The 15,822-nt window shown below is 37.4% G+C and overlaps 1 protein-coding gene across 1 annotated transcript in view; it reads right to left on the bottom strand.

Annotated features, from left to right (window-relative positions):
• Positions 1-15,822, bottom strand: part of FSTL1 (follistatin like 1) — a 41,517-nt gene that overhangs the window by 20,283 nt on the left and 5,412 nt on the right. The window contains 2 exon segments of the mRNA XM_034411144.3: positions 3,719-3,848; positions 5,370-5,474. Of these exon segments, the coding sequence (XP_034267035.2) occupies positions 3,719-3,848; positions 5,370-5,474 (235 nt within the window).

Raw genomic sequence — 15,822 nt, 5'->3', positions numbered from 1 at the left:
AATAGTCATCATTTCCAACTTGTATTACCTTAATTCAAGACTAATCACTAGCATCTGTGTATCTTGTATTTTATTCAATCAATCCTTATTCATCAGTTTAACATTTGTTTGCAAATTAAAATTAAAACGCATTACATCAAACAGTACATTTTCTTAAAATTTTCCTGCCTCAAAATATATTCTTCTTTATTATTTTTATCCCCTTGATATCATCCACTATTTTAATAGCCACCTCTTATTTTCTATTTTTATTATTTCACAACCCTTCCTGTTTTTATCCAAAAATCATATATACCTAGGCTTTTAAACTTTATCATATATACATAGGCTTTTAAACTTTACATTTCAGTTAGTCACATTTAGATTTATCCACTTTAATTCTTCCTTTTCTTCCTTTTCCTCTCTGTCCAAAGTGCTCTATTTCAAGGTTCATCAGTTCAAAGTAAAGAATTTCTGTATGTCCCTTTAAAACTTTTAAAATGTCTGATCCAAGCGTAGTGCATCAGCTTCCTGTCTTTGTTAACTACGCCACACCTAGTTTTGTCAGTCTCCATTGTTAAAATCCAAAATGTTCTTTCTTTCTTCTTTCTTCTTTCTTAAAATCATCTGGGACAGAGTAGGAATCTCCAAAATCCTTATATCCAATATTAATTTCAAGTAATCCAAGGTAAAAAGCCAATTAACATGTTTCTTTTCCACCCGGAAAGGGAAATCTCTTTAATCCACTTCTCTGTTTAATCACTGCAGACTCCATGGCTATTTTGTAGTCATCCATCTCTATCTTCATTAGCTTCATTTTCTTTTAGAGGCATTAATTTTCAGGAATATCCATTTCTCCTCTCCACTCCAGTTAAAGGCGCAGTCAAATTTCAGAAATTTATTAATACCAAATCATCCAGTTTAAGTTTACTGCAACAAAATTCAACTTGGGTCTTTTACCCATTTTTTTTCCTTTTCAATCTTTAAGCCCCGCAGTCCAATAGCCGCTTTTAATTTGGGGGTCTTATTTTCCAGTAATTCCAAATAGGTACGTTATTGCCTGGGTTGGTGTCACTCACCCAGCTTCTTGATTTTTGTTCTTTCTTCATCTTCTTCCTCCAGCACAATCCTTGTTCCCGGTTGCCGCAGTTTCAGGGCAGCCACCATGGCTGCCATCCCGCTGCCGCCGGCGTGAAGGAGAAGCCTCCGGCCCCGAGGAACCCGCCCGTTCCTCTCGGCCGCCCAAGGCGTTCCTTCTTGTCCCCCTGTCCCTACAAGACAGGGGAGGTCCGCAGACCTATCGGCGGCAGCTTAGCAGAGGGGATTTGGCAGGGCTCTGCGGAGCTCGCCATTTCCCCGTCTGTGTCCCCGCGGCGCCAACCGGAAGTCCCCTAAGTGCTGCAGTATTTTCAAAAGATTTATCTGATGATATCACATAGAATCATCAAATGAAATGGCCAATATAGAAATTTAATAAATACCATTTTCTTTCACTGTGGGTAGGTAGAAGTGAATTATTTGTCTGTTGCCTTAAAAATTCTTGGGAGCCTTTCCCTTACATTCAGAATGTGAGCTCCAGGAAGGCAGCAAACTGCTCTAAATAGACTGTCAAACTGCTTCCTGCCTCACAACAGTCTTTGGTCGCTATCATTTACTGCCAGAACTTTGGGATAAAGGCAGGCATCCTCCCCTTTGCAGAACTTGTAGAGCAATGTTTCTCAACCCTGGCAACTTGAAGCTATATTGACTTCAACCCCCAGAATTTTGGAAATTGAAATCCATACATCTTCAAGTTACCAAGGTTGAGAAACACTGTTATAGAGTCTTCTTCAGTCCCTAGAACAATGGCATTAATTACCTAATCTGAAGTGTTCTTTTACATTTGACCAAATTCTTTTATACCAGGAATTGTGCTTAGAGAATTGTTAAGAAATTGATACTACTGATATTTCTTTATATTTAATTTCCTTCACAGCTTTTTTATACAACAGCAGAGTGGAGGGGAACACCAGATCTTGGAGGGGAACCTCATTCTAGAGGGTAGGTGCTGCTACAGACATTCTGGGAGATGACATTGTTTAATTGAAGAAGCTCAGAGCACACCAACCCTACAAGATCAAATTGGTCAGGCAGATATACTTTTGTGTGCTTCTTTTTTTTCCTCCAATGTTTTTCTTTATGTATTGGCAAAAATATTTTTAAAAAATTAGATGTATTCTCAATACAGAATACAGAAGACTTTCTAACCCGAACTTTATGGTAGAAAGAAGCTGGATTTTTCTGGAATGGCTTCTTAAACTAACTAATTAAAAATGAGAAAGAACATTGGCTTCTAAAATTGCAAAGTTTTTCTTTCATATGCATTGAAGTCTTCTGTGAGAAATAAATGAGTGAGCTCTTGGTACAAAAGGGAAATAAATTTAACAGAGATCAGATGATATGACTACAATAATTTGAACATAGCAATTAAGCAATGTTGTTTGTTCAAAACAAACAGTACATTACTGTAAAAGTATTCATTCCTGCTTAGAAATCCAGTTGAATGAACCTGGAAACACTGTAGAGAGCACGTGGATTCAATTAGGTGAAGGAATGAATAAAATGCTGCTGATGTCTACTACTGTTTTCCCAAGCCAAGAAGATGTGGCTGATCCTTTTCAAAAGATGATGTCAAGAATTGGGTGACAGAATCACAAAAGGGGCTCGTTTTTCATCAGAATAAAAGCTGCTTGATCAAGGTGACAAAATGCACAGATCTACTAGAAGCCACACTGTGAAGCAAATTGTTCAAAATAAAAGCTAGTAATAATTTGCACCCTAATTTCCAAAAATGTAATATTTATGTTTCATTTCTATTACATTTCTGTTTGAGGCAGCAAGAAAGATCGAACATTGGAAAGACAGAACCATTCTGAATTTATAATGTTTCACCTTGTATTCATGAACTGGTTCTTCATAAATCTAATGAAAAGGTGGATTTTTCTATGTAGTCAAGATTTAAAGATATATTAAAGGTTTACATTTCTTATAGGCTAATGTCTTATTTTCATTTCTTTTTTCTATCCTATCCTTGAATATTGTTTCTTTTTTATATTTATATATATTTACAAAGCAAAACTTTTCTTAATGTTTCCATTATTCAGTGTTATTGAGATGGCAAGAGAACTGTTTCCCATTCCTTTGTGTTAGTTTTCAAATGTTAAATGTCGTCTACTTTTTGTTTTTAGTTTTTGTGGATTTTTTTACATTAAAAAATGTTTTTATTATTTGAATAACATAGGACATCAACAGTAAATGAAAAACTTTTTACATTAGCTTTTTTGCCTTAAATAAAATGTTTCCTTGCATGATGAGATCTTTTTCAAAAATGCATTTAGTCCCATAGAAATAACATTTTACAATAAGCAAATGCACTTTAACAAAACTGTAAACAGCTTAGATGGTCCAAGTGGAACCCAGAACACCCTGTGCTCAAAGTTTAATCAACTTGTTTTATTTACATTCTTGTTCAGGAGCTTGCTCAGTCCTTGCTGGCAGAGTCTTCAAATCTGAAATCCCATATTATACAGTAGCTTGCTTTGCTATGTCCAGCCTCTTTTTTCCCCCAAGACCTTCATCAGCAGAAGTTTGAAACTGATTAATTTTAATTGCATGACAAGATTTAAGATTTGTTGTCCAGGCCTCATAGAATTCAGTTTACCTTAATGGAGCCCAAGGTGCACCCAGGTTTCTTGCTTACCTTTACAATGGCCATCATAGTCCACCTGAATCTTGGAACCAGTGAGGCAAGCATCACGGTGCAGCTCACAGTGGTTCAGGTACGTCTTACCATTGCTGCCACATACTGGCCTCTTGTGGGTTTTACACTTCTATAAAAGAAAAAGCCAGGAAAGAGGTCAAGGAATTCATAAAGGAAAGTCTGAGTTTAATTTTGAAAATTGAGTCCTTATGGAATAACTTGATCAATCTACTTTTTTTAGCATTAGATTCTAATTTGGTAATTTCGTTATCTTGAATGATATGGACTGATTAGATTATAAATGGCACAGAAAAGTCATGTAGGTATTATAAAACTGATTTTGCCTGGATTCAGACAGTGCACTTAACCATAAAATACTTTCCTTGGCTTAACTATTCTTGTATGAAATTGCCCATTGTGGTTTAGAAATGATTACCTTATCTCATTGAAGAACTTTTTAAATATTTTGCATGCTTCAGAACATTTTGACCAAACACCACAAGATTACTAAATGCAGCCAATTCTTCATTTAATATCTTTTATAGATTGCAACCAATTGATTGCATATTTTTATATATTATGCAATTTGAAGGTTTGCACACATGATTTGATTTAAAATTCCCTCCAAACGAATACCTGAGAACAATCATTGGATCTACTTTAATACAGCTGTTTCTTTTATTATGCAGTGGCATGTTTACAGTTAAATTAAATTCTGCTATTAAAATAATATTTTTAAAATTAAGCTGAATTGTTTTTCGGTAACTAATTGCATGAATTTATAATATAAATTATTTATTCCTGAAACAATTTTAATCAAGACAAGTATATAAATACAGTATATACAGTGTAGCCTTTCAACTTGGCATAAGTATGGAAACAATAAGATTGTTCCATGCTACACTCTAATGAAAACCATATTTGAGCATGAAAATTACTTAACTACATCCCCTTACTTTTTGGCAGGAATTCTTTAACCCAATTAAGAATATTGTATATAGTTTTTTTTCTTCACTTGATGGTTTTATAGGAAGATTCTATTTATGGAAAAGGAGGTTCTTGGATAATCTACCCCCCACACACACACCTACAATTCAGACTTAAAAAAACGTTGTTGGAAATTATAGTTCAGCAAATTTGGAGACCCATATGGTCCTAATCCTGCTTTAAAGTCTGCCTAAGCATTTCATGGCAAGGATCTAACTTTGAACCATAGAATTCTTCAGGCTGATTAAGGTTGATGAGAGTCAAGCCCAGACCAATAGAAAACATTAGGTCACCTACTGCTGTCATAGCAACAGTGGCTACTGATTACAATGACATAAATGCTTACACATAGTCAGAAAACTGTTGGGAGTTCTTGGTCATCTCTGAAATTAGTTGTTTGCTTATAAATGTTTTGTTACCAAATATGTGACATCATTAGTGCAAATGAGTATGGTGTTTGATTTCTGTTTATATACAATAGCTTGCCGTGCCTCTTTTGAATGGTATGTAAATCTAGTTTATCTCTATATGTCTACTGATGGCTAAGAAGAGTTTGCAGGACTATATGACTTACAACTGCCACAAGCAAAAAAACCCCAACAAGTTACTCACAGAAAAGTTTATGCTATAAAAGAATTTTTGCTGTTAATAGTCTATATCATACCTCAATGCACAAGCAGGTTGGCTCACTCTTTTCTGTTACAGCACATTCCCGGCCAGCTCCACAAAAAACATTGGCACAGATTTTAGACTTGCTAACTGGCTCTTCCTATAAGACGTTAAAACAAAATACATTGTTGAAAGAACATAATTCAGAAAAAATTGTGCTTTTCAGATAGACTCCCTTATATTATTGGCTATAATAGTTTGGTGTTTTTTCACACGTTTTCTTTAGAACATATAAACTATGTGTAGCAAATAGGTATACAAACCATAAATTGCACTAAATGAGAAGGCTGGCACAGATGAAAATATTTCTCCTTCTGCATTCAAGCAAGATATGAATCAGAGTAGGGATGTCTTAAAAGCAGAAGTTTGCAAAAATAGTGAAACAGTGAGTGGTGTTGATATAAGTAAGTTTGACTTAAAATATTTTCTGTCTTTCTCTTGCTCATTATTTTTTTATCTCATGCTTTATGTAATGCTGCCTACTTCAAAAATAAATAGCATAATAGACATGCATAAATGTGTGTATTCAAGCAATTGCAATCAAACAAATACGAGCGATATATGCCTATGATTTTGTGGTTTTCCACTGATTACCCTCTCCCATGGTTAGTCAAGAATGGAAACTGTCTGATTGTTTTCTACACCCATCTGGCCAATTAACTGAAGCAATCTACAAAGTTTCAGCATTGAAATGTTCACTTTTCTTAAAGATTTTTCTGCATGTCTCATATGCTTCCATTCCTTTCTACAGATCAGCCAAACACAGCTGCAAAACTCATCCCTTGGGAGGAAAGAGACCATGCCCATTCAATCAGAGCAAGTCTCCAGGAGGTTAGGCAATTTGGACATACCAGAATTATAAGGTCAGAGTAGTTGAAATCATTTTAAAAGCAGCAAGAGCCTCCCTAAGTTTCTGGCAATCAAAAAAAAAAGCCTTCCAATTCTGTCAGAAGATTAGAATGCCTTTAATAATACTGCAAATGTGTACAAGACAACTAACAGACATTTTTATGTCTGCCTCAGCTGCATTGAAACTTTTCAGTGATAAAACAGAAATGCCATAAAATAAAAAAGGCATCCTCTATAGTTGCTGGTATAACAGAAGGATGCCTGAGATAATAGTAAACTTGTTTACTGGACTTCTGAAAATGTGTGCAATTTTACACTTCAATTGCATATTTCTGTTTTCAAATTTCAAATTTCCATTCTTCCAAACATAAATGACAATACAGGTTTTGTTTCAGGCTAAGGGGAAAAAAGTTCAGGAGAACCAGCATAATACAATTCTTTTCTTTACTCCAATACTGAAAAGTCTGACTATGAATACTGTATTGCTTTTTCATAAAGCTCTTCACATAGCACCATCAATTACTGATATAATTATACCGTTCTTGATATATTTGTTAAAACAGTCCTCAAGTGAATTCCATTAGAAACCTTCTGGAAAAGATTTCTCTACAGATCAGTTGCTGCAAAATGGCACCCCAAAAATTCTTTGCTATTGCAGGAGGAGACTTAATTTCTGCAATAAAGTCTTTTGCTAATAGAGGCATCAAGTCTGTGCTAGAACTGTATGGTTTAGCTCTTCTTTTCTTTTATTTGAAGCTCTTTTCATCTTAAACATATTTACAGCCTTATCAGCTAGGTTTGCATCAACCTGCTTGGCTTCATCTTGGATGGCACTTTCCAAAAGAACATTTTCCTCCTATTTTTTCCCCACAATCTTCCTTTTTCCAGGCAAAACTTATCCACTATCTTCAATCAGTCCTGTTAACTGGCCCTTGTTTGGTTTTTCCTTCCTGTCTTCTTTGGTTAGCTGTTTCCATTGGACACATTCCATTTTACCAACATGGTGCCAACAACTTAGATTATTCTAGGTGCAGTCTGATGGGTGCAAAACAGATATGGATGTTCAATAAATATTGGTTACTCTACTATTGACAATATAACTGAAGAGTTAAACCCTACAGTTTTATCTGGTGTATTATTATTGAATTCAGTGCTGGCATCAACATAACTGTGGATCAATGCTGTATGTCAAAGCAAGTGTATGTTCTTCTTTGTTATATCCCTAGTATACATAATCATATTTTAAAAATTGTGGGTTTTTAAAGAATAGTTATTGGATAAAAGAAACATTATACAGCACTAGAAGGAGAAATCTATACTCTTGTTTGGTTTGTAAGAATGGATCACTGATGACTTACTAAATTTATAGTACAGCATGTGTAGTAAGGGCAGAAACAGGAGTCCATGCGACTGGCACTAGGGCCTTGTTGAAGACTGTTTATTATTGGTTGAGAATAATCGAGATGGAGGAAGGGGGGTTACCAAAATTAGCGCTAATGGAGCAGATTATCTCAAGTAATAAAAATAACTGGTTATCAAGAGTTCTGAAGCAGGTATCTAGCTCTGGTATCCCTGTAAATTGGCAGCAGTACGACTATAGGCAGATCCGAAATTGGATTGCACAGAGATTTAAGGACATAAGTGCCCAATCGGATATTGCATAGGTGACAGCAGTAAAAGTTTGCCCCTGGTTATCAGCCAATAAACAAATTTTCAAAATAGAAAAATATTTAGCTGTGCCTTTGTTTCCCGTCCTGAGAAGATTCTTTACAAAATTGAGGTTGGACCAACTTGGAACAAATATGCTCTGGGGTAGATATAAGGGTATTCCTGTAAGGGAAAGGGTCTGTCTATGTGGGACGGGGGAAGTCGAAACAACGTCCCACGTAATTTATGATTGCCCCCTATATTCAGACCTGAGGGAACATCAACTGGGCAGGATCTTTTATACCAGCACCCCTAAGTCTAAAGAGCACTTTTTGCGATATTGTTTGTTAGGTTCCAACTTGCAGTTGGTAAAATGGATTGCTAAATTTGTGGTAAAGTTGATGGGAAGGAGGACAAAGTTGGTGCAGCAAAATGCGGTAGATTGTAAGAATGATCACTTGATCTAACAATGTAATTTTAATAGCAGTTAACACTGATTGGGTAGATGCAGGGGCGACATTATAATATTTTAATTATATTTAAATGGTACTTTAAATTATTATATTTTATTTTATTTTAGATCGTATTTTATTCTAATTGTATTTTAATTGCGAGTTATTCCAATCTTACTTAATTTGTTTTACCAAACCTTTGTAATGATTTGTCTTTGTAATTCTGCACTTGATATGGCCCAAAGGGCTAATCAATAAATAAAAACTGAATTACTGAAGTGGCTTTTTTCAGGAGGAAAAGAGGGAGATTTCTGAGCTATATGGTCAGATTATTCTTTTACTGTAATGCAAAGAGCTCCCATTTTTTGTTCATCAATGGTGCTTTCTTCACTCTCACAGCCCTGGCAGTAAAAGCAGATTGGTCTAAGAATCCTACATTATTATGGATATCAACCAATATTTTTCCAGTTTTCTGTCAATATTTTCCTACTATATGACACCCAAATACATTAAGGCTACTCAGCGAATTTTATCTTTGCTATCTACCAGAAATACTTTGAATAAACAGCTCAGGTGAACTAATGAAAAGCTGTTTGCTAACTTGCAAAACAAATTAGAGGCATTTCTTTTTACAATTTTTTTTTTATCTTGGAACTTCTGCAATCAGTTAAACAGTCCAGATTTTTTAATTAGCTATACATATAACAAGAACTAATAAAACATGGTGTTAGGCAAAACTCTGTTCTACCAAGGAACTCTGAAAGGCATTAAGAAATCCCAATAGATATAAGCATAAGTCAGATCTGAGTGCTCAATGGACTACTGGAAGAGTAACCTCTTATACATGCACTTTAGGTTAGGTCCTGTACCAGCTTTCACTGGTACAAAGAATAAAAATGACAATGCAGTGAAGGCATGGTGAACACAGAGCAGAGTTTGGGAGCTATTCTTAACCAGACATATTGTGCAATCTCATGATTTTTGCTTTTATTGTTAGGGTTAGCTTGCTGAATACGCCTACATTTATGGTTTGTAAAGTAAGGTTTATAGATTAGTATAATTGTGGTTTATTCATAAAGCCATCAATGATTTGGTAGAGTGAATCATAACCATTCCCAAATGTAAACAAGCACCCACTATAGCTGGTTTGTCCAAAGGTTTTTTACAGTTATTCATCAGCATAGACAAAGGATAAGAAAAGTTACTGATTTAGACTTTAACTAACTAAAGAAGAAACATGAACATGTTTTCATCAGCAATTTAGGCAGTTTTCCAGAGGGTTCTGCACCAAGGACCATTTTTTTCATAAATGATCCACTATTAGGGAAGAGTAATTAAGTGACTACTGGTATCTGCAGAAAAATTATGCAGCAAATTATTCAGAGTTATGAAAACCAAAGCAGCTTCTGATGAGCTCTAACAAAGTATCTCCAAATTAAAAGAAATGGATCATAAATGGTTTAATAATGTATTATCCCATGACTAATAATGAGAGAGGCAGAATATTAGTTTTGCCTTCTCTATTTCTCAATATTCGGCATTGCCATACTATGAAACTGAGAAGGCTTGTATTAAAAAAAAATATTTAAAAAACGACTCTCAACATAACCATGTCCCCCCCTCCCATATTCATATATTATATATAAATCACACACATTTCCCCCAAAAATAAGACCTATCTAGAAAATAAGCCCTAGCGTGTTTTAACGTGTGCGCCTAATATAAGCCCTACCCCCCAAATAAGCCCAATTTAAGAGCCTGTGCAGCCCGCCGCCTTCCCATTCCATCTGGCTGATCATGGTGCCATGGCCACAAGGCAAAGCGGGGGGTGGAGCTGCTCCATGCACCTCGTACCAATTTACTTCAGGATCCCTGCAGCCAGGCCATCCACGCCCTGACACCTGTCTTGAGGCAGCAGCACCAGCAGCCATCTGCAGCAGCCCATGTGGCTCCCAGACCACTTCTGCTTGCTTGCAGTTGCAATAGAGCAAAAGGCTAAGCAGTGTGCTGGTGCCACAGCCACAAGGCAGGTGTCAGGGTGTGGATGGCCTGTCTGTGTAGGCCCTGAAGTAAGCCATGTGGGGCACATTGGGCAGCTCCATCCACCCCACCTCACTTTATGGCCATGGCACCGGTCCATCGCTCAACTTTCTGCTCTGTTGTGCCACGCGCAAGCAGAAGCAGGCCGGCGGCCATGCAGAGTCCTGCTAGATGGGGCTGCCAGAGCTGCCACTGCGAGGTGGGTGTGGGTGGTTTGGCTGTGGGGACCCTGAGGTAAGCCGGTGTGGGGTGAGTGGGGAAGCTCCCCCCACCTCGCAGCAGCAGCACTGGTGTGTTATGCGGTTTCCGACCCCGCCGTGAGCAAGCAGAAGAAGTGGGCCTCCCATACATGGGGGAAAAATAAGACCCCCCAAAAAATAAGCCCTAGTGCTTATTTTGGGGCCCAAAAGAAAATAACCCGGTCTCATTTTCAGGACAACACGTATACATATATCCATACATACATGTATGTATGTATGTATGTATGTATGAATGAATGAATGAATGAATGAATTGGTCTGAACCTGCAGATGCTAACCAGTAACGGGATTTTGAGCTTGTTTTTTAAAAAGTCACAAAATACTATCCCCGTATGTAGCACTTGGGAAGAGGATAAATAGTTGCATTTATATGAACATATGGGACATATCAGCAAAAGAATACAAATAATTATAATACAGAAACATAAGAATGAACACTACTGAGTTGCCAAGTAGTCTCTTTTCTCCTTTTGACGATAAGAGCAGTTTTTGCCTTTCTCCGGGCATCGAGTAAGCCAATTTGATGTGCAGCAGTGGTTAAGGCATCAGACTACAAACCAGGAGGCTGTGAGTTATAGTCCTGCCTTAGCAGTGGTGGGTTGCCCCCGGTTCGCACCGGTTCTATAGAACCGGTAGTAAAACCGGTGGGAGGCTCCGCCCACCTACCCCGACGTCACCAAAACGCTTCTGCGCATGTACAGAAGAGTGTACGAGAGAGAGAGCGAAGCGAGCGCGCGGCCCCGCTGCAAACCGGTAGTAAAGGTAAGTAGAACCCACCCCTGTGCCTTAGGTACAAAGCCAGCAGGGTAACCTTAGGCCAGTCGCTCTCAGTCTTTGGAAAGAAGCAACGGCAAGGATGCAAAATGGATTAACCCAGACAACATTGATAGAGGAAAGGGAGTACTGGCAACACCAGATTAAATTATTAGATCAAGAGGAATTAGCAAATAAACTAAAGTGGACTAAACAAAATTTTTTTGAAAGGGCGAATAAAACAGGAAAATGGTTGGTTTACCGGCTTAGAAAGGAGCAGGAACAACGGAGAATAGAAGGGCTGAAAGATGTAATTGGGAATTTCCATTGTACTAAGGAAGGCAAGAGAATGGTAGCTCAGGATTTTTTCACACAGCTTTATCAGAAAGGAGAGGAAAATATCTGTGAAATTCGGAAATATTTGGAAAAGACAGACTTGCCTAAAGTCTCGGAAACAATGAAGGAAATTCTTAATGCAGAATTTACGATGGAGGAAGTAGAAACAGTTATGAAAGCACAGGCGAATGGCAAAACCCCGGGTAGAGATGGCCTTCCAGTTGAATTATACAAAATAGTGTTTGACGTGATAGGAAGACACATGACGGATTTATTCAATGCGGTTATGAAAGAGGCTCAGGTTCCAGTATCTTGGACTGAGGCTTATATTTCTATTATCCCAAAAGAAGGAACTGATCTATCTCTTATTAAGAACTATAGGCCAATATCATTACTAAACTCCGATTATAAGATATTTGCGGGGGTTCTTGCAGCTAGCCTTAGCTGCTTCCTTAACCAATTCATTCACTCAGACCAAAACGGCTTCCTTCCTAATAGATATCTACGAGATAATCTTAGAATTATCATGAATACATTAGAATTTTTCGAAAATCGCCCGGATAAACAATTAGCCCTAATTTTTGTTGACGCCCAAAAGGCATTTGACAGAATCAGTTGGGAATTTATGATTTCTCAATTGGAATATATGGAGTTTGGTGGGAATTTTATTTGGGCAATTCGAGCTATCTACCGGGAGCAGACTGCAAGAGTTCTCATAGATGGAGAGGAGACGGAGAGAATTCAAATTCGTAGAGGTACAAGACAGGGATGTCCCCTTTCCCCATTGCTATTTGTATTAACTTTAGAGCCCCTGCTTAGAGAAGTGAGAGGAAACACGGAAGTAAGAGGAATGAAGATTAGGCAGGAGGAAGTTAAAGTTCAGGCTTATGCAGACGATCTTGTATTTATCTTGGATCAACCACTGGACTCGGGCCTGAAATTATTATGCTTGATTAGAGAGTATGGGAAGGTAGCGGGGTTAAAGATGAATGAAGAAAAAGCTAAAATCCTAGTGAAAAATATGACTCAGATGCAAAGGCAACAGCTGGAGCAGTTAATGGGCTTAAGAATAACAAATAAAATTAAGTATCTGGGTATATGGTTGACCGCCAGATGTTCCTCCATAAAGGAGGATAACTATCTTCCTCTTTACAGCCAGATGCTCAGAGACTTAGAAAGATGGAAAAATCTCCAGCTATCAATTTTGGGAAGGGTGGCAACCATTAATATGTGCGTGTTACCCAAATGGTTATTTCTATTCCAAACAGCCCCGGTAAGGTTGAATAAAGAGTTTTTTACAAATTTGGATAGGAGTATATCTAAATTTATCTGGCAGGGAAAGAGGCCGCGGATTAGACTTAAAATGTTACAAGAACCCAAAAATAGAGGAGGATTTGGACTCCCAAATTGGGAGCTCTATCACCAAGCAGCGAACTTGATTTGGGTGAAGGAATGGATGGTCCTACAAAAGAGACGACTTTTGACATTTGAGGGAGCCGGTCTTCAGCATGGCTGGCACTATTTTCTATGGCCGGGAGCATCCGGCCGTCCTAGACACTTTGATGATCACTATTTACGTAGGACGCTTGGGTACACTTGGGAAAAGGTTAGAAGAAGAGTATATACAAAAGTTCCATGTTGGATTTCGGCGCAGGAAGCTCAGGCTTACCCGACATTGTATAAAGGGGAGAAAACCTTGACGTATGAAGGATTCTTGGATGTTCAGGGTAATCCAAAGTCACGAGAATTATTAACTCTTCAAGGATATAAGATAGACTGGTGGTCTTATTCGCAAGTGTACTCCAGGTATAAAAAAGATTTACATAGTGAAGGAATCTACAGTAAAAGACAAGAATTGGATAAGATCTTATTAGAAGGAGGGAAAGGGATATTATCTAAATGTTATGCATATTTATTGTCTCTGCAGATAGGACAGGATGTAGTGAAGGATTGTATGATAGCATGGGGGCGAAATTTTGGATATCCCCTTGACTTCCAGCAATGGGAACAGATTTGGTTGAAAAATATGAAATTAACCATGGCCTCCTCATATAAAGAAAACATATATAAAATGATCTACCGGTGGCATCTACCCCCGGCGAGATTAGCTAAAATGTTTCCCGGGACATCTGCCTGCTGTTGGAAGTGTGGTTACAGCAATGGAACCTATTTTCACCAATGGTGGACCTGCCCGCAGGCGGTTAAATATTGGAAAAAAATACGGCAATGGATTTTGGAAATTACACAGATTAATTTGGAATTAAGACCTGAGATTTTCCTATTGGGGGCAAAACCTTTGAATGTTAAGTCAGATATATGGTTCTTGTTGATTCACATTATCACTGCAGCAAGATTAGCGTATGCGCAGGAGTGGAAAAATCAATACTTACCGATAGATTTGAAAATAATATATAAAATTAATGAGTGTGCGGAATCAGATAGACTAACTAGATTGATCAATGGTAAAAAAGATTCAGAATTTTATAACAGTTGGAAAGTATGGTACGATTGGGTCCAGAAAAGGTGGGATAGAATAGACATATGATGATGTATATATATGATGGCAAATATGTATGTATAAAGGAATGATTTTATACTTATGGACAATGTAATCATATTATACCATGGTGGCAGGATTGTATATTTTATTTGTGTATTAGTGTATAGAATATATTAATAAAAATTATATATTAAAAAAAATAATAAATAAATAAATAAATTAAAAAAAAAAACCTTTACCATAAAATAGGGCTGTATTTCTTGCCATTTCATTTGTTGACTTAGTCCACAGTGATGGCTGCAAAGGGCTGATGGCATAGGAACTGGGTGAAAGTAGATTTGTTTTGTTTGGAAAGAGGCTAGTAGACCCCAGGAAACAAATTATATTGCCAAAATGCTAAAATTCCAAGTTGTGGCATCCCCTCCAGGGACCTCCTATTAAAACTAAACCCATCTCTAAGGCAGTGATGGCGAACCTTTTTGGCACCAAGTGCCGAAAAGGTCGCGCGGAAATGTCGTGTGCATGCGCACCAGGCCCACACTCCAGAAAAGCTGAAATTCCGGGTTCAAGTGGGCATGCCGCATGCGCAAAGGACAGCTGCATGCATGCCAGAAACCCAGAAGACAAACAGGCAAGGCTGTGCGTGCCGGGCGACATGACTTTGTGTGCCACTTTGGGAACGCGTGCCATAGGTTTGCCATCATGGCTCTAAGGCTTAGCTGGAGAGGAAAGGTGCAAGGCCAGCATAGCCCTTGAAAAACTGAAATCATTTCACTATTTTTTCCTACCCTGTATATCCAGCAAATGTTTTATTTATTTCTCATTGATATGACCAGTTAGGGTATATAATGGAAACCATATGTGTATGTGCATTTGTGCACCATATATATATAGACAGACAGAAAGAGTGAGTGACATAACAAAACTGTTTTTGCTATTTATTTTATCAAACAATGTAAAATAATTTCCCAGATATCCTCAACATACCAAGCCAAGATCAGACCACATCTGCATCCATATTGGTTGACCATGATCAAGCTCTGATTTGGTACATTTGGGTCTACGATGTAACTCTGTATTTGTCTTGTTAATGTCAGTAGGTAAATCATTTTCTCTACTCTCATGTCTTCCAAATAACCTGGAATATATAGTCTTTAATTTATACCTAAATTAAGAATTGGCACCCATTTTATAAAATACATCATAAAAGTTTTCAAACCATAATGGTTTGAAAAATGCGGATTAAAGCATATATGTACATATTGACATACATACTTATCAATTACACTATTTCCTTTGAAGGTAGACAATATTGTGCTAAGTACAATAATAGAGAGCCAGTTTGGTGTAATGGTTAAGGTGCTGGGCTAGAAATCAGAAGACTGTGAATTCTAGTCTGGCCTTAGGCATGAAAGCCAGCTCGCAGGGTGGTTGTTATGGGGAAAATAGAAGGAAGAAGGAGGTAGTAGGTACAGTTGAGCTACTTACATAGTAATAAAGGCAAAATAAAAATCTAATAATAAAAATAATGAAAGGCAAAAGATAAAAGAAATGAAAATAAAATCTAATTAAATGTAGTTTACACAGATTACCAATAACTATATCTCTTTC

Source organism: Pantherophis guttatus, chromosome 2 (genome assembly GCF_059756535.1).
Source record: "Pantherophis guttatus breed Tessera chromosome 2, ASM5975653v1, whole genome shotgun sequence".
NCBI lineage: Eukaryota > Metazoa > Chordata > Lepidosauria > Squamata > Colubridae > Pantherophis > Pantherophis guttatus.
Note: the sequence above shows the minus strand (reverse complement) of the source record. Positions and strands in the feature narration are given on the sequence as shown.